At 48.1% G+C, this 24,589-nt stretch overlaps 1 protein-coding gene and 1 non-coding gene across 13 annotated transcripts in view; one reads left to right on the top strand and one right to left on the bottom strand.

The window, feature by feature from the left end:
* The window catches only part of LOC147234312 (ELKS/Rab6-interacting/CAST family member 1-like), a 135,380-nt gene extending 120,178 nt beyond the window's left edge, over window positions 1–15,202 (top strand). For 10 of the 12 annotated variants that reach the window (XR_015106187.1, XR_015106189.1, XR_015106188.1 and 7 more), the window contains one exon: window positions 13,020–15,202. Coding sequence is in view for 8 of the 12 variants with exons in the window: in XM_086147209.1 (XP_086003335.1) it covers window positions 13,020–13,157 (138 nt within the window). In the remaining 4 variants the exon portion in view is untranslated. The remainder of the gene's footprint in view (window positions 1–13,019) is intronic. The other 2 variants (XR_015106190.1, XM_086147217.1) reach the window with 1 other exon arrangement.
* An 8,198-nt stretch (window positions 15,203–23,400) lies between these two features.
* Window positions 23,401–23,473, bottom strand: trnak-cuu (transfer RNA lysine (anticodon CUU)). Its single transcript has one exon. It is a non-coding gene; the product is annotated as a tRNA-Lys (tRNA).
* Between the last annotated feature and the right edge of the window lie 1,116 nt (window positions 23,474–24,589).

Below are 24,589 nucleotides of genomic sequence, written 5' to 3'. Positions count from 1 at the left end.
AACATCACAGTTTCAATCTCCCTGCCTTCCTCTCCTATTCTCTGTCCAAACCCACGCAATGCCACTTGGCGCCATGCGTCTGCTTTAGACCCCGACCCTGCCTACACACCATCGCAGACACACACAGCCCGGCTTTCATTCGGGCCCTTGCTTCTCGTTTTCCTTCATAATGTGTCACCATCACCCTGGCTGACCCTCTTAATGCACACACACTCTCTCACCCCGACTCCCTCCAGACCACCATGTTGCAGTGTGCCAGCCTCTCTTCTCTGTCTTGTGGCGAGTGTGTGTGTGTGTGTGTGTGTTTTACAAGCCTCTCCCTGGCTCTGTTAAAATGCCTGGCACTCTGTTAAGCCATTAGGATCGCACTAAAATAGCATGTAAAACACACATGAGCGTACGCACAAACACACACCGACCGACAAATTCCGCCGACAAATTAAAGTGAGCGCACATCCTCGCCGAGCGCCGCCGGCCGGTGGATCCGACAGGGCGCTTCTGTAACGTGTCACCGGGTTTACGAACCCGAAGGCCCGCGCAAAAAAACCTATTTGTGGGTCATTTGGGTTTATTAATTGTTTTTATAAAAACTGTAAAATCCAAGATAATGAAGAAAATGAGAAAAGACACGGCCAGACAGAAAAACCCACGCCATTGTACCTTCGATTATTTACTTTCTAAAAACTCCGGCCTTCGGAAAAAGTATTACTTACACGATTTGAATCGAACCGTTCGGCTCGTTTCTCAATGACAGATGTAACCCAACAAAAGATTTCAAACACTCAGTCAAACACAAACACAATGTGGCAAAATTAGAAGCCGTCATCTGAAAACCGCAGCCCGGCATTAGTCAGCAGCTCTAAAAAACAAAAAAAAAAAGAGCTGAAATCCATCATTCGCGCTGGATTCGGAGCTTCTTATTGGAGTGAAATACGAGGATGGCGATTCGTTGCGACCCCCTGGTTCCAGGGGTCAAAGGTCAGGGGTTTTTCCGTCGAATTAAATCCCCAAAGACCCGACCGCGATAGCGACTTTCCTTTCCGGAGCATTCAAAAAATGATATCAATCCCGTTTAACTTGAATTACCGTATTTCCGGACTATTAGTCGCGTTTTTTTTTCATAGTTTGGCGGGGGGTGCGACTTATACTCCGGAGCGACTTATGTGTGAAATAATTGAGCTCTCTTGCTCTGATATGTGTGTGTCTGTGTGTGTGTCTTCAATGTGACGGCGATCGTCACACACACATGCCAACCAATCAAAATTCAGCGGGGGCGGGTCATGGCAGAAGTGGGTTGTGGAAAAAGAAGTTGCCAGCGACTTCTGTACTTATGAAAATTGATCCTTTCAACATTGGCGCTAACTTATAAAAACAACTGAGAAGGGCTGAACAAAAATGGCACTGAAAAGAAAATCATATTCTGCAGGTTGCAAGCTGGATGTAGTGAAATATGCGGCCGAAAATGGCGATCGAGCAGCAGAAAGTTTGAAGTTAGTGAGAAACTTGTAAGGGACTGGCGAAAAGCGGAGGTTACTCTTACTGAAATGTAGAAAACTAAAAAAGCTAATCGCAGGCTAAAAGCTAGCTGGCCACGGCTAGCGGAACGAGTTCACACTTGGGTGCTTGAACAAGGTGCTGCTGGGAGAGGCTTGTCAACAGGACAGTTGCGTCTTCACACCCAGGTAGTTGCCAAGGAGATGAATAGAAATGACTCTGCGGGAGGAGCTTCCTGGTGTTACCGCTTCATGCGACGCCATCGCCTCTCTATCAGAACAAGGACGCCGTCCTGTCGGGATCCAGAAAGGCTGGAATAATTGGAACTGCAAGTGCGACTCTGACGTAGCGACGTACCGGTAGAAGAGGAAGCGGCGCACTGTCTACCTTCGGAGTCGGCGGAGTTGTTCGGAAGTGACACCGAAGAAGAAGATTTTGTTTGATTTAATGATTAAGAGTGACAGAGATTGTTTGGTTGTAGCATGTGCTATATGCTATCGTTATTTGAATGACTCTTACCGTAATATGTTACGTTAGCGTAGCCTAGCAGGCACGTTCACAGTTCGTTGTTTATGCGTCATATAGGCTATACTTGTTCAGCCTGTTGTTCTCTATTCTATTTTCAGTTTAAATTGCCTTTCAAGATGAAATGTCTATTCTTGGTGTTGGATTTTATTAAATAAATTTCCCCCCAAAAAATGCGACTTATACTCCAGTGCGACTTATATAGGTTATTTTCCTTCTTTATTACGCATTTTATGGCTGGTGCGACTTGTACTCCGGAGCGACGTATAGTCCGGAAAATTCGGTATACGGCTTCTCTCTGACTTTGTCAGGAGGAATTACGAAGCCTGTTTGTTACCGTTAAACAACTTCCACGACTGAACGAAGCAGAAATCGGAGCCATAAACCCACTTACTACTGACGGTATTGTAAAAAGGAATTAGCCGAAACCAAGACGAGCGGACGCAAACAAGCACGCCGCCAATGACCGAGCGAGTTCGCTGGCAAACCTGAAACGCCGCGGCGGACGTGGATTCCGCGCCACCGCTGCATCTGCGACCGCTGAACGCGGCGATAAGACGCCCGAGCAGCCGGCTGAGTCGTAGCGGCCAACTTCAGGAGCTACTTATCAGAGGAGCGCAGAGAAGGAAAAATGTGTTTTACTTTGGTGATCTCGCCCGTGGGACGATGAAAAGAACAAAAGTACAGAATGGAAAAAAAAAAAAAAAAAAAAAGAGAAGAGCCTATCAGTGCGGTGCGTTCAAAGAAAAGGACCCTGGCGGAGGCTGGAAGGAGAAGGTCTGGAAGAACAATGGCGAGGAAGAACCCCGAAACAACCAACAGCTATCGCCGTTATTTTAGCCGCTTTCTCCAGTGCTCAACTCATTCTGGTGCGGTCGATGAATGATGAATTTAATTATTAATGTAGGCGTAGGCAGAACAGAGAAGCATACATGTACGGGACAGAAGCTGTTTTTTTTAATTTTTTTTTTTTTTTTATAGATTTTGCCCCACTACCTGTTTTTATTCCTCCTCCATACTTGGATGTGAGGGGAAAAATACGTGATTTTTAATGTACACACCTCCACATCCAACCAACAAAATACTGAACCTGCCAGCTACGTGAGAAAATCCGGGCGTGTTTTTTTTTTTTTTTTTGTAATCATCTGTTCCAGTGTGTTTGTTTCCATGTCTCTCTTTAACCTCAGCTGAACTACAAAAGTAACAGATTCCAACCCTACTAAAAGGGCTGTTTTCCGAGCCATAGTCATAATAATTGTGGCTCAATGACGTCTCTAATGAGCACTGAAGTGAAATGGCCTGGTATTACAGTCACACACACACACACACACACACACACACACAGAGGAAATCTCTCTGTCTCCATCCCTGGCCTAATATGTAAAGGTATAAAACATTGGCCGACTATATGTGCGCATATATGAGAGCCTGTGTGTGTGTGTGTGTGTGTGTGTGTTGCATTATGTGGAAAAGCTATCAAGACCCAAGTTTGCACATTGTGTGTCCGAAAGTACATCTGTGAGCACGTTAGTGTGTGTCGGGCGCTGTAAAAGATGTATTAAGTGTTATTGGCCGAACGCGGCGTTATATCGCCGCTCGGATGAACCCGCCGCGAATCGTCAGTCCCGGCTAAAACAAAAGGACTCCCGGTGAGTCACCGCCAGCGTTCCAGCGCCAATGCAAACTGGAGAAACCTCAGCGAAAACTGAGTCCTCATATTTACAACCCAAGAAGTCATTGTAATGAGGGAAAATACCACACAATTACAGTTTTCGAATGTTATTGTCACAGTGTAATCTAAAAAGTACAGGGTTCCTCCTCCGTGTGTTCAGATTGGGTTTTGTTTACCGGGGTTTTTCGGAGACCGGCTCGCGGATATGTTAACCGACGGAAAAGGCGTGGATATCTAACGCGGCCCGGGAAACAGAACGTTTTCTGATCCCAACTGGCCGAAAGCCTGGCGAACAATTCCGAGGTCATTTGCGATCCGGATCCAGAGCGGGACCGGCGCATCGGGGAGGTTTGTCGGATTCATCTCCTGCGCTCCGCCGGACAAAGAGGTCCCGTTTAAATTAAAGTCACGTGAATCGGCTTCTCTGATTTTAATCTTTAAAACAGACACGCCGGGCTGATATTTGACCCCGAACCAGAGGTACGTACAGGAGGCTGCAGATGTGCGGCTCTTCTGTTTGTAATTGCGCGCCGTCGATCGGCCCCTCCGGAGACATCTGTGTCGACTTACGTCCGAAACGTGTTCGCAAACATGCTTCCCGGCGTTCACGCTCGACTCGGCGAGCGGAAGGATCCCTCCGACGCCGTCGCATTTGAGAAGCGACGGTCAGAAACGGAAGGGGAAATATTACGGTGCCGGCTTTTCCGAGCAAACACCCGCGTGTCACGACCGCTAACAACATTCGGAGACGTTTTTTACTCCCGGACGCGAATGCGCAAAACAGGCTTCACCCATGGCTGCTCCCCCTTTGCTTCCAGACACGCGGGGCTTTGCCGCGCCGCTGCTCTCCGCCGAGACAATCGCTCTGCCCGTGACCTACATCTACATCTGCTGCATTCCCGCGTCGGGAAAAATCACAGCGTATTTCATGCGTGGCCTCGGTCTTCGCGCCGTCCTTCACGTCTGAAGGCGAATGTCAGTTTTAAAAGTGAAGCGCGGTCGTATTTTACGTGGGCGCGGCGGTTAGTTAGCGGGAGTAGGAGTGTGTTTGGAAGGAGAGGAACCGAGATAAAACATGGATGAAAAGGAAAAATAATAATAAACACCATTGTGTGGTCATTATACTGTGTGATCACTGTCTATTTCTGGAAATCGGCAATTTTACAGAGAACGTTCGTTGACTCATATTTGATCAAAAAGCAGTGTTTTTCCGGGGAAGAGCAAGATATATAAAATTACAATCGTCTCTACCTCAGATGGACGCAATCTTTGTTTTTTCAGCTCAGCAGCACGATGGCCTGTGGCAAAGTCACGCCCTTCACACAGACTGGCAGACTGCAAGAAGCGTGCATGTGTGTGTGTGCGTGTGTGTGTGTGTGTGTGTGTGTGTACCAGCTCATGGTTTCAGGGTCACCGATTGGGTTATTTTTGAATGACAGCTCATACAAAAACAGGATGGGGCGGAGCTGGAACTCAAACATCACGGCTGATAATATAGCGCGGCGCTGCAGCGCGAGCGGAGCGGCGGCGCGCTGGGTGTGTTTGTTTATGTGGAATTTAAACATCCCTTGTGATTAAAAAGAAGCACAGTTATTATTATTTTGATACACTGCATGTAGGTGTGTGACAGTTTCCTGACATAAATTTCCTGGAATTACACGTGTCGTCAAGCGGCGTTCTGACAACGGCAGCCTGCATCTGCGCCGAGGACTCGGAGAAGCGTCCGAGGTTCCTCTCGATGAACCGAGCGCGATGCGAAGCCGTAAAGTATCGCAGCAGAAGCGGGACCTTCTGGTCGCGTCCAAAAACCTTGAAACTAATGAGTTTCCTCCCTCCGCTTTATTTCTCTCTAGAGCTATAAACTTAATTCTAAAGGGAAACTTTGGGTTCCAGGAGTTTTGCAGACAATGTTCGAAGTATGTTCAGGTACTAAATCACCGTGTCCATTTTCCTCCCTGCCTCGGTTGTTCTCGAAGCACTTTTTAAAAATGTCTGCGCTCCGACGCATGAACACGCCGATCGGGAACAACCAGGTGTTCGGGAACACGTCAGGGATCGAGAAGATCGCCTGATCGGGAGTCGGGTTGGCTCCGGGGCCGACGTCGTAAGTCAACGTAAGTCGAAGTGCAATTTCCCCATTAAAAAGAAGTTAAACGCTCGGCGCCCCCTCTCCCCTTCAGTTTTGTCACATGTTTTAAGAAAAGAAAAATAACAAACTATATATAAAAAATAATGACACGTGATAAAAGAGAATGTAAAGAAGTAGAGGAGGAGGAGGAGGAGGTTGGGGGAGTTTCTTATTTGGAGCTCTATCCTTAAATTAACTTACTGGCTACACCCTTAATGCTACAATGTGTTGCTAATTCCAACTTTGCTATACGTCGTGTCTAAACTCCATTTATGGACGGAGTGACGGCGCTCTTCTTTCTCAAACCGTCAAACCGTCCACCGCACCGAATCCCCGTAAATGTCTCCCGCCTTCTCACAAACGATGCTCTCCGTGTCGAAGTGTTGGACAAGACACTGAACCCCGCGCCGCTAGACGGCATGCCAGCTGCTCATGGTTCATCCGGTTGAATGCAGAGGGATTAATAAAGCATAATAATAAAAAAAAAAAGAACGCTCATCGTTATTATAAAGCAAAAAAAATCCACGGTGAATGCGTTCTCGTCCTGTCCGTCGTGCGTCGCGACCGAGCGGATCTGAAAAGGTCTGACTTTGGTAGACCTGGACTTTGTTTGGCCAGATGTAAACATGTTAGCAATGCTAATGTTAGCAGCTATCTGGATGGTCAGTATTCAGGATCGGCGGTGTTTGCAACACGGTGACCTTGGACAAGCGTTCTAAATACCGTTTCGAGACGACGCCCACGCTCGGGGAGGCTTCTGATTAACCCTCACTGACCGTTGTTGGCCGCCACCGAGTAACGGCTGGTTTTTATGCAGATTCGTCGGATCCCGGCGTATGGCTTTCCCACTCCGCCTCATTGTTCATGCATTTTTTTTTCATTCCAGTCCTTTACTTCCCCCCTCATCTTTTATCCCGTCCATTTCATCCCCCCCCCCCCGGGGCTTCGGCCCTTTTCAGATTTCCCATTCTCTTTCTCGGCTTCCGTCTTTGCTTTCCTTTAGTCTTTCCGGCGTGTTCTTTCCCTCTGCCTCGTCTTCCTCAGTTGTTATTTTATAACGACGAGAGAAGTCACTGATGGCGCCGAGCGAAGGCCAAACACTTAGTGCCTCTTAAACACAGAGCTCGCCTTTGAAGCAATTTGTGTCCTTCGGGGGGAAAAAAAAAAACTTCCTTTTGCTGACATTCAGCCCGACAACAGGACTTTTTTATTCATCGTTGCAAAAAAATATTAGACTTTCACAGAAACCAAACAACTTGAGTATAAGAAGGGTCTTGCGAATCAGTGAAGGAGCAACATTACGACTGCTGATGTTACAGATTAACCTCCATCTTTTTGGAAGACGTCCCTGTGTGTGTGTGTGTGTGTGTGTGTTTGACCTCTGAACTTTTTAGACGCTCCGCATCCATTGATCCTGAATTATGCGGTTTTGTCTGCTAGAAATGATCACAGCGGATCACGGAAAGCACATTTTCCAAATCTCTTCAAGTCGGTCAACAACTCTGCGAAAACGCCTCCCCTTGCAACCATATTCCGCTTTAACGGGCCCGACGTGGAAACTTTAAACATGTCGCTTTTTACTCTGTCCAAGATGTTTTGCATCAACTAATCCGTGTTAGACACCCCCCCCCCCCTTCCAATAAGCCGTTCTTCTTCTGCTCAGCCAAACTCTGGAGGCCTCTTGATGGGCGTCACCTCGTGATTTCAGGCTCTTTCCTCACTTATCTTCAAACTTTTTTTTACTAGACATTCTCAGCCTCGTAAAAAGCGGACGTTTGTTCGCGCGTTCCGAAGCCGAGTGGTTAAAAAACCCAAACCGGTGAGCGCTTGGAGGGGCGTGTCCCTGAACCCTGCAGGCCCGCGGCCGCGAGCCGATGTCCGTTCGTTTCAAAGTATGAGAAACATGTTCGTATTTTGTCGGGGACTAAGTGCTCCCAGAGGGCACGGCTGTAAATATGAACATGTTCTTGCAGCATATTTTCCAGATATTAACATGAAATGAACAGGTTATATTAAATGTCCCACAGTATGTCCAACATTGTATTTTTCTTCCTCTGTTATTGCTAACTTGAGCAGTATTTCCAGCCCGCCGGGAGCACTTCTAGCATCCGCACTGAATCTCTATTCCCTCCGCAGCTCGTTAGCCGCTGTCGTTGGACTGAAACCATGCTGGACTGCGACGAGGAGGCATACAATCCTCTGCGCTCTTTTGATTCCACCGGCTCTTTTGGGCTTTGCGCCGCACAGGAAGCCAAACTAGGAACCACTCTAAGCCTACAGGAATATTACGGTTACAATGTCAGGACAGGTACAGTTACCGGGATAATGAGATTCCACACAGGCCTAATCTACATCATCTGCTTCGTTTTTTCAACCAACTGTTGAAACCGTTCAGGCCAAATAACGCACCCCTCGTCGGTTTACCGTGACTAACTAATTGCGCGTGCGGTCGGCAACAACAACTTCACAGAGACTTCAGACCACAATGTCACCTTAACCGGTCAAACAGAGATAAAGTGTTTGAGTGTCTCACTAGGAATTCCTCAGATGGACCTTTTTGATAAGAATAGGCTTTGCAAGATATGTCTGTGTGGACCGGTGCGGTTCACCTGCTCCGGCGCGGGCCGATGAAACCCCAGCAGGTATGTGGGCTTTCCCTTCCTTCCCGCGCCAACTTGTTGTTTGCTCTTCCCACAATCTCTTTCCCTGCACCGAGTTATGCTTTCTTTAAAAAAACATTTGCGTTTCACCATAAAGAGGTCCGAAACCCTGCAATTTGCGTTGAAGGGTCAGTTTGTACACACACACAAACACACATATACACACACACACACACAACGCTGCATCACCTTTGTCGATCAGATAGCTCGCGTATGCGAGATAGAGAGGGAGGGAATACATGTTGTAAGACTGACTTTGTTTGTGTGTGTGTGTGTGTGTGTGTGTGTGTGTCTTGGCCCCGATAAGGTAGATAATAATCCATCACGATAATGGAGCTTTAATGGCTGTAGTAAAAATCATCTGCAAGAAACCCTGTGTTTCACACACTCACTCTATTTGAGATTCCCAGAAGCCTCTCTGTCACACACTTACTCACACACTTACACACAGACACACACACACACACACACACACTCAGCTCTTACTTGTCTCTCGGTCACCGGTTGAATTCAAATTCTTTGCCGTCACTTTAATTCCCTCTTAACTATAAATCAAATGCGTGCACGTGTGTCGGTTGAGGCTGCAGCTCGGAGCTCGGAGGGTTTTAGCGTGTCTGAGCGGCTCAGACGACGTGTTGTCAGAACATCTTTTGAGATCCTCCACATGTGGGAAAGCCCTGATTATAGATACTCTAATGTGGCGGATGTGGTTTTGTGTTTAAAAATACATATATGTGTATAATTGCTACATCGATACACATGTGAAACCACAAGAGAAGTCCACCACGCTAATGTACTTACAGTCGAACTCAACGAATTCCACATCGTCTGCGCCGGACACGTGTCGTCTTTTCTTGCCGGCGAGCTTCCGGCCGCCGCGGCCCGGAGGAGGACGTCCCATGAAGCCGAGCCCCCCAGCAGGGCTGCAGATGTGGGCTAACCAGAAGAGCGTGGCCTTCCTGGCAGACGCAGCGGCCCAGACAGATAGAAGATGAATTAGGAGGCGGCGACATGAAGAACTAGCAAAACATTCAAAGTGTTTTTGAAGCCGTGAGTCATTACAGAGCATCCGGCCAGAAGGTGCATCCTCTCAGAATCAGACGCCTGCTTTAAATCACCAAGCCGTACATCCTCCTTATTGATTTCCCTAAACCAGGGGTCGGCAGCTTGTAACACCCAAAGAGCCATTAGGACCCGGTTTCCTCGGAAAAGAAAACACCGGGAGCCGCAATTACTTTTTGACGTCTAAAATTAAGGTACCACTGTATATATTGCTTTTTATTACCTTTACACTTTGTATAAACAAGTGTGCAGTGTGTTGCTTCTGAAATTCACAAAGTATTACGGAGAAAATTAAATTTTATTTATGTAATGAACTCATTTTGAGCTTTGGCCTTTCAGAGCGTGTAGTGGAGCCTTGACCTGAATTTTGAAAATAAATCGGGAAAAAAATCACTGTGTCGGTAAACAATAAAAAATAAATATTTGCAAAATATCTTCTTAAATATTTCTTTTACCTGGTTTATGGGACTTCTGCTGCTGAACTTCTGCGCACAGCATCTGCAAATCAGGACTTTACCGGCCGGCGGGTAAACCGGCTTCCGCCAGTGTGACGTTATTTTGAGCGGCGAAAAATAATAAATATAATTTTATTTAATATTTCAAGATCACAATAATCTTCCAACTTAGAAATAAAAGTTAAAAAAAGGAATTAACACAAATGAAATGCACTTCAATTAAATATTTATCATTTATTTTCCCAAGCCACTCGGAGCCGCGGTGTAAAGGCGAAAGAGCTGCATGGGTTGCCGACCCCTGGGCTAAACAATCAGGAGGCGCGCACTTTTACGTCTTTTAAACGTGGTCTCGCCCCGTCAGGGTCACGCACCGGTCCTTTATCTCCCCCGAATCCCGAACAAACCTTATCTTTACTGCCGTGTTTTTCTGTAAACATGCGCCGCCGTCGGGACGACGGAGGCCGCCGTGTCGCAACGCTTCGCCAAAGGTGAGGATTTAGGGCCCGATAAACCCGGCTTTCGGTGCTTTCGGGGCGACGGACGGGGGAATGTCGCTCGCGAGTGTCATTGAGTGTGTGTGTGTGTGTGTGTGTGTGTGTGTGTGTGTGTGACGGGGCGGTTCCCCGCTGTCTGATGCTAATGGGGCTTGCAAGGCGGGCCGAGTCGTGCCAAACCATGCGCTCGCCTTCGCAGGGAAGGCTGAGCTGTCGAGCCTCATTGCTTCCCTTAACCTCGTCATCCTCTCTCTCTCTTTCTCGGTCGCTCCATCCATCTTTCCTTCCTTTTACCCGGTTATTTTCCTGTCCTACCCTTCATTCTTTCCCCGGCGGTCAACGGCTCTGGCTCCTCGCTCTCGCGTTCCGCGGGTCCGCTTGAATAAAAACGTGCGACTCGAACATGTAAGTGCAGCCCGCGAGACGGCGAAGGATTGTTAAAGGTTGTTAAAGGTTGTTATTTACAAACCAGGGGCAATTTGTCTGCCCGGCAGCGGCAAAGTGGCAGGAATTTAATTTAATAAGACTAAAAAAAAAAAAAGGACTTGAATGAACAAAACTGAAAATTAATTAAAGCGGCGATTTGACTTTCAAAGGTGGCGACCCTTGTATTCTTTTTTTTTTTCCCCTTATTTTCTAGTTTGAGCCCATTTGTGCAGCTTTGAGCCGGAAGGTAACTTCACCACGTGCGACAGCCTTAGCAGATGATCTGTTTTTTTCTTTGGTTTTGTCCCGCGAGGCTCCGTTCCTGGAGCGATCCGTGGAAAAACCCTGGTTTCTGCGCACGCCGGGGATACATTTTAGGTGAAACAAGGGTAGTTTTATTGATTTGATTGGACGGTTTGTCAAGAGAACGCCACGGTTCACCCTCTTTCGGTGACAGGCCGTCATTTCAGCTTCTTCCTCCTTTAATTGCTGAACGTTCTGGAGGATTCGGCTGCTTTAACGCAGCTTTTTCTACCGCGGCGAGGCGCGTTCGTGTGTCTCCGCAAAGCCTCTCGCATTAGACGCCCAGCCGACGCGGAACAATTTTAAAAATCATCATAGCGCATTTTAATCGGTGCGGGGCGACTGCAAATGGGAATTATCGTTCATAAACAAACCGGTGAAAAGAGGTTTGAGGTTCGGGATAAAAGAAACGTCGTCCTTCCTGCTCCAGGATCTTTATTTGTATTCGATCAAACGGGACATTTTTGTTAATCGCCTGCAATATTTGTTACCCGGCGGAGTTTTACACTCGAATAAAATCCTGCCCGGTGCCACTGGGCTCGCTGGCGAGGAGATGAGAGCAGCAGAAAAAAGGTTTTAGATTTAACTGGGAAATATTTGCCAATATATGACCCGGGTCTCCCACACACACACACACACACCAGCTAATGTGAGCTTGTGTTACATGGGTCTTTGAGCGGCGCGCTTATTGATACAGATGTATTGGTCATTAAGTCAGTTAGGTTTGACATCTCGGGCCGAGCGCGGCCAAAGAAAACAACATCAGTGCTCTCGCGGAGAAATGTTCCGCTCTCCACGGGCAGAAAGAACTACATTGTGGTGTTTTCAGATGACGGTCCGATATATATGTCTACGTGTGTGTGTGTGTGTCACCTTAAACATGCCCCAGTGTGTTGCGCCGGGCCGGGAGGGATGGGGAATGCGTGCGCCTTTGCGTGTTTGCTTGACTGACGTCGGATTTCAATCTCTTTAATCTTCCCCAAACCTCAGTCCCGGCATCTTCCCTTTCTGAAGCCGAAGGGCCGCATCCATGTTTTGGGGGGGGAAACACACACACACACACACACACACACACACACACACACACATGTGCTCTGGTGCCAAGCATCACAGGAGGAGATGGCTTCTTGTTTGCGCAGTAAATGCGAAGAAGAAACCAGGAGACATTATGTTAGCTTAGCACGCGGGCTGGAAGAAGGGGTTCGTTCTTAACGCTAAGCCCGCTTTGTTAGCGTGATCCATCCCGCGTCTTTTAACGGCGGCTAAGGCCGAGTGTAAAAGCATCACGTTGTGGGTTTCATGCCTGATTGCGCGCCAGGCTGTTAGCTGGCGGAGAGCATGTCGGCCGGGCGGCCGCGCAGCAGCGGCGACGGCGCTCGCCGTTCGTGCGAAAGAAATTATAGCACGTAATTCCCTGTAAAACCACCACGTGCTGACTGCTGTTTTGGTATAAATTACATGCTAATTATGGATCTTTAGTGGTGCTTGTAGATTAGAAAGAGAAAAAAAAAACGGCCCGGCTCTCATTTTCTGTCTTGGGGAGCCAAGTCGACCAGCTCTTGGCTTCGGCGCTCTCGGCCCGGGAATCGCCGGAGGCCTCGGCTTAAATACAGCGTGTCACAATGTCGTATTGTGTGATGTTTAAATATGTGTCTTTTTATTGCAGGACCGGACACACACACACACACACACACACACACACACACGCACTCTTCTGAACACACTTTTCTGAATCAGTTTGAAAGAAAAAAGAAAACCCCAGAACCGTCCAACTGATGTCTCTGTCCTCTTGTCTTTCAGTTGGAGGCGGAGTTAGCGCTGTGCGAGAGGGAGGGGGCGGAGCTTCAGGAATACGCCAACCAGGTCCTGCAGCAGATCGCCGACCGATGCCCCGACATCTTGGAACAGGTTGTCAACGCGCTGGAGGACAGCTGCTGACACACACACACACACACACACACAGATTCAAAATGGAGAAAGAAGCATTAATGAGCACATGAAGTCAAAAAAGCATGGAACATTTAACCCCCCTTCACACACACACACACACACACACACCAGTCATTACAAGTCCACCCCCCCTCGCACCGATGACTGAGAAGATCCCAGCTCGCTGAAGGGCTGAAGGTGAAGACCTTCTCCTCCTCAGCTCCGGCTCTGCTTTCAGATGTTTCCTCCCCGGAGGTCGGAGGAGTTTTTAGGAAAAGACATTTTTTTCCTCCGATGTCCGACTTCATGGGAAATATTCTTTTTTAGCTCAGTAACTGTTTTCTTTCGCCGTTCCGAAGCCGAGGATCCTGTCAGACACGCTCCGGGGCGGCGGCCCTCCGTCCTCCTCGGGCTTCGGGGTCCGAAACCGGCGAGGATTTTAAAACGACGCACCGTTTCCACCTTGATGACAAAACGGGGAAAGTTTATTTCAACCGCCTTCGCTTCTTCACCGCACCCGCTGATAACTTTTTCACTTTCTCGCTTGCGTTCCTCGCCGCTACGTCTGTCGGTTTGCTCCTCAAAGATTTCGGGAGGTTGGAAGAGACTAAAGCGCAGTTGAGCGCAGGATGGACGGCACCTCGTCGTGCCGCCACGGCGGCGGCGAGCTGAACATTGAATCTGGACATCCTTCGCCACGGCGTCCGGAGCGCCGTCACGAAAACGTCTGGTTCGGTGACAATCATTCTGAGCACCTCCTCTCCCTCACTGGGTTCTTCTTGTGTTCTTTCTTCCAGGGGAAGGGGACGCCATAACAATTATTTTTTCTTGCTTTTCAAAATATATATTGATATATATATCTATATATATATCTATATATATAGATATATATGTATACAAAACACTTCATTGTTTGATTGAAGCCGTGGTCGGTTTTCGTGTTAAATGACGTCGCTAAAGTTTTTGAGTGATTTACAAGGAAACGCAGCAGGAGGTGGCTGCACCGTGAGTGTGTGTATGTGTGTGTGTGTGTGTGTGTGTGTGTGTGTGTCCGCCACCATGTCGAGGTCAAACTGCGCATCATCTAAGGGGATTATGCATTTCATGCCTGACTAATATTTTTACAATCCACCTGAACAAGTGTGTTGGAGCGCCGAATCTGCCATTTAACCCTTTCACGGCCACGTTTTACCCTAACTTTTGTTTTTGTTTTTTATTTTAATCCAAGGAAACTCCTCAACTTTGATTCTGTAAAGTCACCACCGGCGAGATATTCTGTGTGGACGGCGGTGCGTTTGGATACACAGGGTCTTGTGATTAGATTACATTACATTGGATTACACTAGATTTACCTTTCTGTCATTGTACAAGTGCAAGGCAACAAATGCGAACCAGAAGTGCAATAAAGTGACCGTGCAAGACATGCAGGATATGCAGTATGTCAGTATATACTGAAAGTGCAGTATATGCAGCATATACGGTATATGTAGGATATACAGTATATGCAGAATACACAGTATGTGCAGTATGTACAGTGTAAACAGTATATGCAGTATGTACAGTACGTGCAGTATGTGCAGTATATGCAGCATATACGGTTTCTGTAGGATATACAGTATATGCAGAATACACAGTATGTGCAGTATATGCAGTATGTACAGTGTAAACAGTATGTGCAGTATATGCAGAAAAACCAGCATGTGCAGTGTGTGTGGGATAAATAATATACACGTCCATCCACCTGCTGGAAGGAAGGAGTCGAAAGAGCTGAGAAATCACCAGGAAAGAGGAGTTCCTCTGGCCTGAAGAAGTCTAGAACCGGGTCCGGCGAAAACACACCTTTCCGTGAACGGATGCAAACCCGAATTAGTCCCTCCTACGGCGGCGGCGGCGGTTTCCAGCTGAAAATGACGACTGAAAGATTCTCGTAGGTCTGGAATGAAAACGGTAAACCCGCTCTGTCTGACGTCCTTTTTACGCGGGAGAACGTTCTGGAGAAAAGGATCGGCCTCCGATACTCGTTGTGAACTGAATAAAATGATTTTTCTCTGGAAGTTGTGTTTTCTGGCTCGGAGCAGCGTCGCTTCTCCACGACTTCCCTTCTCGCTGCACCATCTCCCAGCCCGGATTCGACGCAGATCTCCAGGAGAACCCGGATCAGGAGGTTCCGCGTTTTATTCGACGGCGTCTTTTCCCTCATCCGTGCGTGCGTGTGTGTGTTTTCGCGTGTGTGTGTGTCGGCCGGCCTCGGACCGGCAGCCGCGTCCACGGGAGGCTAATGAAAGAGAGCGGCAGACACTGGAGCCGCGGGCCTTCGCTACTCCAAGGTCGACCAAAGTTAAAAGTATTTTCATCTCATCCAGACTTGTAATTTACCGATTATTCCTCGTCGTGTCGACCGAATTCGACAACGTTCTTTCCTTCGCTCGCATCTCCGGGAGCTTCTCTCAGATGTTAATTCTGCGACGGGAACGTTCTCCTCCTGCGGGCGAAGGGGCGGCACTTCCGTCTTTGCCAGAAGAAGTTCCGACCCGCCGCCGTGCGATCCACCAGTCTAGACGGACTATTACGCATTTCAAACAACTGCATTCAATGGAAATGAATTACGGTAAATATTAATTGGATTTAAACGCCTTTTTTGAAACCGAACGCGTCAAATCAGGTGTTTTCCGAGATCCGAGGCGTCGCTCGGTGGATGTTTCGCTGACCGGATCCGACTTACGAGCGAGCGGGATCACCATTTGACACCGTCGTGGCCGTCACCGCCACCAGGTGGCGCCGAGAAAATCACGGAAAAAGACGAGAAAAACATGGAAAAACAGAAAAACACGAAGAGATGGAGAAGTTGTTGATGCAGCGGACGAAGATGGGAAGAGTTCGCATTGTACATTTCGCATAGCATTGTAGCATTAAGTGTGCAGGAAGTTAAATAGCACGAAATGACATCTTCGCCACCTCTTTAAGTCAAGTTTATTTCCTTACATTCTTTTTTATTATTATTTTAACATTATTTGTCTTCTAAAAAGGCCGGAACGGATTAAAAGCCTTTCGATTCATTTCAACGGGGTGATTTAATTTGATATAAGAGCTCGGAAACAGCCGATTAAACGCATGTGAGGCGTTACCGTGGAAAAGACAACGGACGGGAGGGAAATGATGAAGTCAGCTGAGATTCCAGCCGCAGGTTCACGTCACAGGAGGCCTCCCTGTCACACACACACACACACACGCTTCCTCTGGGATCTTGCAAATGGCAGCAGCGAGGTGTAATGAAGTGTGAGGCCCGTTCAACTAGAAAACGGACGGCCTTGATCCCCGGACGACCTTTGACCTCTCCCCCGATGAGAAATTTTCCAAGCCGGGATCAGAACGGCGTCCAGCGCCCGTCGGGCTGCTCTTTTGGGTTCGCGCAAATAAAATGTTTTGACACTCCGTGACAGATCATGTGTCGGCGCCCGGATTGGAACGGAAGGAACGGACGGGGCGAAAAAACAGGCGCCGTCACCTGAGTGATGTGATTTAGGACCAAAACGGAAAGAAGAAAGAGACGGGAAGGAGGGAAATAGAAGAAAAAAATCCAAGCAGGTGTGTGTTTGCAGCTTTTTCCTCCTCGGTACCAAGAAACCGGTGTGTGTTTGAGTCAGGCGGGGAAGTTATTTCATCGCCAAAAAAGCCAAGATAGTTGACTTTTAGAGTTTATCATTTCATTTTTTTTATGCACCAAAGCAGAAATTTGTTGTTTCGCCGTCGACGGCGTGTCGAGAGCAGCCGTGACCGGGGAGTTTATTCAGCTTTTATAGCAACCCCTTACATCCTCACACACACACACACACACACACACACACATCTCCAGCTGGCGAGCCGCGGCGGACGTCCCTGCCAAAAATACAACGCTAAGCGATGTCCTCCCGAGTCGGTTGGGGTTTCTCAGATAAGCAGTGTGGAGGCGATGGCGGTTTCCGCGGGGGGATTTTATTACATCTCCTCGCCGGTCGCCTCCTCGGCCCCGGGAGGGAAACTGCGGCCCTGGGAGTCGTTCTGCCGCGTATTTTTGGGCGGAACTGCTCCTTTAAAAGGAGACGCGTCCAACTGTGTTTGTTTTAATGAGCCGGCTTCTTTCCGCGGCGGCCTTCGACGCCCGAATGCGTCTCCGTGCTTTCTGAGCGGGAACCAGATCCCACACATACTGGTGATGAACTGCACGGCGGAGAGGATAAGATGCGTTCAATGCACGCCTGGTCAAAAGCTTCCACAGCGACCGTGTGTGTGTGTGTGTGTGTGTGTGTGTTCTCTAAACACTGCTTAAAAAATAACACATCGTAGATCTGAATGAATGAAATATTCTTATGAAATGCTTTGTTTAATCACAACAATAATCAATGTGAATTATATGTATGAACCCATGGAGGGCTGGATTTGGACTCACACTGAATGAAAGTATAAAAACACACTCCAACTTCCATGGAATAAGAATAAGAATAAGAATAAGAATAACTTTATTTGTCCTTAAAACAAGTCCAAATGAACTTTCCTAAGTTAAGTGGACAGTTTGATTTTAGAGGGATTTTACACAAGTGTGATTGACTTGGAGTTACAAGGTGTTGTTTAAATGTTTCCTTTTATTTTTTCGAGCAGTGTGTATATATATATATATGTGTGTGTGTGTGTGTGTGTGTGTTCTCTATAAGATATATATACTCTGCTTAAAAAATAACACATCTTAGATCTGGATGAATGAAATAATCGTATGAAATACTTTGTTTAATATAAATCACACAACAATAATCAATGGAAATCCCATGTATGAACCCATGGAGGTCTGGATTTGGAGTCGCACTCTGAATGAAAGTGTAAAAACACACTCCAACTTCCATGTTATAAGAATAAGAATAACTTTATTTGTCCTTAAAACAAGTCCAAATGAACTTTCCTAAATGGACCGTTTGATTTTACACAAGTGTGATTGACTTGGAGTTACATTGTGTTGTTTAAGTGTTTCCTTTTATTTTTTTGAGCAGTGTATATATATATATATGTGTGTGTGTGTGTGTGTGTGTGTGTGTGTGTGTGGACGCAGGAAGAGGCAGGCGGAGAAATAAAAAGTGCCTGCGGGGAAGAAGGGAGGGCTGGTTTTGGCTCGGAGACGATGTGGTTTCAATCATCACACATCACATTGCAGATGACGGAAGACAAAAAAAGGAGAGAAACGGGGGGAGGAGAAGGATGGAGGAGAAGGATGGAGGAGAAGGATGGAGGAGAAGGATGGAGGAGAAGGATGGAGGAGAAGGATGGAGGAGAAGAAGGAGAGCTGAGACCCAAAACAAACAGCGTCTCGCACATTCGCGGAGATTCTGAAGGAAAAAGAAAGGAATGAGAGGTGGAGGGATGGAGGGATGGAGGGATGGAGGGATGGAGGGATGGAAGAGACCAGAAGAAGTTAGAAAAGTCCAGAGAAGAAATCAAAACAAGGCGGGACATGAGGAGCTCCTAAGATGAGCTTTTTGTCTCTGACAGTCCAAACATCTGGCTGAAGACCTCCATCCTCCGCTTCATGATCTTCTCGCTCTTCATGCTCCTCTGCACTGTCAGGAGTCACCCGGGGCTTCAGGTCCATCTGGGCTTCAGATGTTCTGGAGATCGAGTGCCACTGAGATGGTTTGGACGTGGCCAGAGGCCAGAGGAGGGACGGTGGAGGTCTGGGTGGAAGGATGCTGAGCTCGGAGGTCTGAGGGAAGACCGGAGATGGAGAGGATGGAGATGCGGAGGAGAAAGTTAGATGATTGTCTGGTGAGACCCCTGAGGGGTTGCTGTCACCATGGCGACCACAGGGGAACCCCCGATTCTCCCGACCGTCTGTGAACGGGAAGACGCGTTCATCTGCGGATCTCCGACCCCCGTCTGGAGGAACCAGATCTTCTCGCCCCGCCCGGGACGCAGATGTGGGATCTCCCTCCTCCTCCGACAGGAACGTCTGGTGTCCACGTGGACCTCTGGTGGATCTCTGGTTCCAGGAGGCCCCCAGACCAACATCTGGCTCCCTTAGAGGTTCTCCGTGGCCTCAGAAGGAACCCGGACTTTGGGAATCAGAAGGTCGATTCCCGGCTCATCAGTGGAGACCATCTAGTACGGGATCCCGTGTCAATCGGATCTCCTGGTCTGTGAACAGACCTGGAGGTCCACCTTCACCCAGACCTTCAAGCAACCGCACGCAGACATGCTAACGCTGTCAAGCATCTGCCACACTCGCCGTCAGGACGGCTCAAGGATCCCAGACCTTCCAGGAGGAACGAGGTGGAGAAACATCTGGTCTCCACCACACCTGGAACTTCTCCTGAGCAGCTTGCTGAGGTTTCCCTCCAAAGCAAACATCAGAGTGAGAAGGTGAATCCAGGACAGGAGGACGGATGGATGAACACACACACACACACACACACACACACACACACACACACACACACACACACACACACACACACACACACACAGACCCTGCGGATTCACGTCCCACTCCTGATGCGCGTCCCCGCGTCCTCTCAATGCGCGTCCCCGCCGCCTTATTCAGAAAACCTCCCGCGCTTCGATGCTATTCCTTTTTTTTTTTTAATTTTCTTTTTTTTTTTTTTAATCTCATCTGAGTTTCTCTCCACGTAGAACTTTGCAGGACACCTCCACGCAGGACACTTCCACGCAGGAGACCTCCACGCCTCTTCCTCCTCCTCCCCCTATCGGTGTCTCTCCGTGCGTAAAGACCTGCAGCACGTCTGGAAAGTTGTGGAGAAATCTCACTCAAGTCCACGCCACACCTGTTGCTGAGGACGCACACACTCACACACACACACACACACACACACGCACGGAAGTCACGCGTTTGTTGTTCGAGGAGGAGGAAGGGAAGGAGGAGAAGAAGGAGGAGGAAGAGGAGCTGACAGGTCCTCGCCGCCTTCGCCTTCATCCCCCCTTTTGTGTCGGACCGCCGGGACTCAGACGTGCGTGGAACCGCGAACCGGAGCCCTACACGCACAACTTTTTGTTTATTTCCACGCCGAAGCCCGCGGTGGACGAGAAGATCCCGTGGAAAGGAGAGAAGCTCCGGACGGACGGACGGACGGACGCGGAGTCCCACGGAAAGTTTCCCTCCGCCGAGCAGCAGTGGAACCCACGGACACAAGGTAACACGCACAACGGCGTGGAAGGAAACAGCTAGAAAGTGGAATATCTACTTTATTCCACTTTATTTTAAGTTCGGGCTGCAGCTGCGGCGCGTCCTGGATAGTTTGGCCAAACTTCACACCTCCAGAGCTCCGGAGCTCCGGAGCTTCACGGTCCTTCCAGGAGGCGCAGGTTTAACGTCGTGTGCGCGCAAAAAAGTTTATTTCTTGTTGTTTTTTGTTGTTTTTTCTCCCCCCAAATGACTGTGTGTGTGTGTGTGTGGGTGTGTGTGTGTGTCGGGTGAAGGCTCCTCTCTCCCTGCGGTGGAGAGCTGGGACTATTTTGGGCGGAAAAGTTGCACAAATGTTTCTCTCAGTGCAGAAAAGTCTAGGAACCCGTCCTGGAGCTCCAGCTTGGAGATCCGGACGAGGAGGAGGGGGTTTATGATAAACAGTCGGATAAAACACCTCAGCGCCGGGAATCTGTGTGTGTGTGTGTGTGTGTGGAGGTCAAAGGTCGTCGACCGGTGTCGCGGAGCACGGAGGTTAAACGTCATTGTTTCCACGTAGCGATCTGAGGCATCTGAGGCCGACACCTTCTGATGTTCTCCTGGTTTTGGAGATGTTTTGGACGTGTGGCGAGCAGGAACGGCGAGGGACGCCGTCTCCGTTCTGACGTCTCCTTTTTCCTGCACTTTCATGGTCTAAAGTCTGAAACTGGGATGAGTTGTGGCGGATGGTCACACTGATAAACCCCACAGTAGCAGCTCTAGTGTGTGTGTGTGTGTGTGTGTGTGTGTGTGTGTGTGTGTGGGGCAGGTAGATATGTCAGGTAGAGGTGGTGAAAAGCGTTGCTGTCGACAGGTGTGCCGTCAGAGAGCGATTATTTCTCCTCTTCCTTCCTCTGCGCCTGCAGAGGCCACGTCTGCTCTGTCGCCGCTTCGCTCAGCCTCTTATTTTATTCTTATTTATGTGCCGTGGAGCACACACACACACACACACACACACATGCACACATTGTATAATGAACATGTCAGCCCTTTTAGTGAAAAAACTACAAAAATGGCCGCCGTAATCCTCTTCATGTCCCGAAACACAATAAGTGTCACGTTAAAACCAGGAGTTCATCTTTCCAACCCTTTGGTCTGCTCCTCGTCCTCCAGCTGAGAAGAAGACCTTCTTCTTCTGAGGTGCAGCTGGGGGGTCCTGTGCCTCCGGGGTCGGCAATTAGGAGTGTGTGTGTGTGTGTGCGCGTGTGTGTGTGTGTCTATTTCTGCACCATTGAGAAGATGTGATGTCTGCAAGCATCAATGAACACTTGAGATCCTTCCTCTGTGTGTGTGTGTGTGTGTGTGTGTGTGTGTGTGTGTGTGTGTGTGTGTGTGTGTGTGTGTGTGTGTGTGTGTGAGACCTGTGCTCAGACACAATGGATGTCTTTTCATTTAAAAGTAAGGAGAGTTTTTTGGGGTTGAAGTTTTTCTAGCCTGCTGTCTGAAGTGGGAGAAATCAGCATCAGAATGGGTCATGCGTGTGTGTGTGTGTGTGTGTGTGTGTGTGTGTGTGTGTCTGAGATGTGTTTGGTCTCACACAAACACACACACACACACACACACACACACACACCTCCCCCCTGCTGAGGGCGGTGGGTTTGAAGAGGACATCCACTTCAGTTGAAGAGCCGGCGTTTGAAACGATGGCTTCTGATTGGTCTATTCAGTCCAGGAAATTCTTCCCAGGAAGCTTAATGATAGCGTCCATCGTGACCCTTCCCCCCCTCCCGGTGCGCGTGTGTGTGTGTGTGTGTGTGGTCACTGACTTTGCATCCCTTCAGTGTCTTCTGAGATGATCTGAAGGTTCATGTTGGATGAGATACGTCTGTTCTGCAGCTTCTTCCACAACAGGTGTTTTGGGTAAAACAGGTCACGTGCAAATGCTGTTTCAGGATGTCTGAGCTTGTAGCTGAACAGAGACCGCGCCGCTAACATGCTAACATGCTAACATTTTTAGCCTCAGCTACGCTACATATTCGCTAATCAGGAGAGCCTTCATTTCACACGGCGTCTCGAAGTTCAGCACCAAACACTCCTGGAGCCGCTGCAAAACAAACCAGAGCAGGTTAACTGGACTCAGGAATAAGCAGTTTCATATATATATATGTGTGTGTGTGTGTGTGTGTGTGTGTGTGTGTTGAAGATGCACGCGTGAGTCATTATGGTCAGTGTGTGTGCGCTTAGAATGTGACCCTGCGGTGTTTGTCACAGTGTCTGCGTTTTTTCTCAGCCTCCTCTGCTTGCAGGTGTGTGTGTGTGTGTGTGTGTGTGTGTGTGTGTGTGTGTGTGTGTGTGTCTAGGCCAGCGGTTCAAGGCTATGCAGTGATGTCATGGAGGTGGCAGGGTGGGGTGACGTGGGGTTTAGAGGTTGGCAGCGCTCCTGATTCTGGCAGCCCTCAGAATGTGTCTGACCAGTAAAAATGTCCGTGTGTGTTTATGTGTGTGTGTGTGTGTGTGTGTGTGTGTGGATCTGGTCGGCGGTGACGGTGACCATCTCTATGCGACTGGTGTCCCAGTGCTTATTGTAGATGTGGTTTATTGGACACTTTATGTAGCCGGAGGCTGTCATTGTGCAGGCGGCCCTCCGACCGAAGCGCCGCAAACCGCCTGATTTGCATGAAAGCTGCTGATGATGATGATTCTCTGCAGATTCGACCCGAAGCCGCCGTTCGCACAGTCGACCTTGGCGTTCGCGTTCACCCGCGTTTGAACGCCGTTGCTTTGGAAATGAGCTTTTTTTTTTTTCTATTTTTATTTGTCGTCGGTGGAAAAACTAGGTCAACGGTCACCCGCTGTTATCGATCGGTTCACACGTGGACGCTTTTAGAAGAACGACAGGCTTTGAGACGAGAAGAAACCCAAAACGCTCGCTTAGTAACTGCCGATAAAAAGGTAGAAAAGGTGGTTTAATGTGAATAACTTTTCTTTTTGGCTCGACGGAGACGCACACGCAAACGTGGTTTCCTGCAGCGCCGGTCAAACCGTCAACGGCACACCTACGCCGGAGCGCCAACACACACACACACACACAAACGCGCTCCAGGAAAAATCTAGCGCCCAACGTGGGGCTCGAACCCACGACCCTGAGATTAAGAGTCTCATGCTCTACCGACTGAGCTAGCCGGGCAGCTGCTAGCATTAGCAATAGCAGCGCAACCGGGGTAGCATGTGTTGGCAACTGGTGGTTCTTTGATTGTTCTGTGGCTTTTGAAAATAACGAATATTTAATTTAAATATATCTTATTTTAGTTCAATCATTTTTTGTTGAATTATAATTTTTTTTTTTTATAATTTTCCCCCAATTGTCCCTCTGGGACAAATTAAGTTTTTCAGATTCTGAAGATAATGGCACTCTTGAAACATCTAAATAAAATGCGTTTCAATATTTTTGTTGTTCTTAATAAGCGACACGACAGCACACAGAGGACGTTGGTTTGCTGTCGGTGGATAATTTAAGTTTAATTGTTTTTTTTTTGTTGTCATAAATACATTGAGGAAATTGCGGAAATGTAATTTTCTTTGGATTTGTTCATTAATCTAAAACAAAAATAATAATTAATTAATTTAATTTAAAAAAATGCAAAATGTAAAAAAAAAAAAAAACATGTGATAATTCATTTTAAATTTCAAAAGGGTCAAAATGGGTCTTTGAGTGCTAAATGTTGCCGACCGCTGAGTTATTGTGTCAATAAATATGAATATCAATATAAATAGGGAAACAATTATAAAATAGCAAAAGACATTCCCAAATAAATCGACAGATGGAGGGAACAACAACATCAAAGAAAAGAATGGAGAGAAAAAAGACAGTAAGGGTGAAAATAAACAACCAAAATTAAACAGCAACATAAACAGAGTGACAATACCAATGATAAAAATAAAATAAATCAACAAAAATAAGCAGGAGGGGAAAGGATGAAGAGTTCTGGCATCACACATGTGAATGGGTGAAGTTGTGGTAGCACAGATGTACCGGCCAGTCTTGGAGTGTGTGTGTGTGTGTGTGTGTGTGTGAGATCACCCGCCGATCCCCGCAGGACGGTGACGCATCTCAACGTTTTAAAAACCCGCCTCCTCCTGCTCTCGGGGGCATTTGCTGACATATTTTACGGCCTCCCCGGTGAGCTGCCGCTGCAGGTCTGAACCGCTGGAGCTCCAGCAGCTCCACAGGCAGAGGAGCGAAGGTATGTCCCGCGGCTCGGCGCCAGCGCAGGTGCTGCAGATTTGTAAGTACAGGTCTCCT

The sequence above is a fragment of the Fistularia commersonii genome, chromosome 5 (assembly GCF_037954325.1).
Source record: "Fistularia commersonii isolate RoL2024-O1a breed Wild chromosome 5, RoL_Fcom_v1.0, whole genome shotgun sequence".
NCBI classification, from domain to species: domain Eukaryota; kingdom Metazoa; phylum Chordata; class Actinopteri; order Syngnathiformes; family Fistulariidae; genus Fistularia; species Fistularia commersonii.
This window is presented reverse-complemented; position numbering and strand designations above follow the sequence as displayed.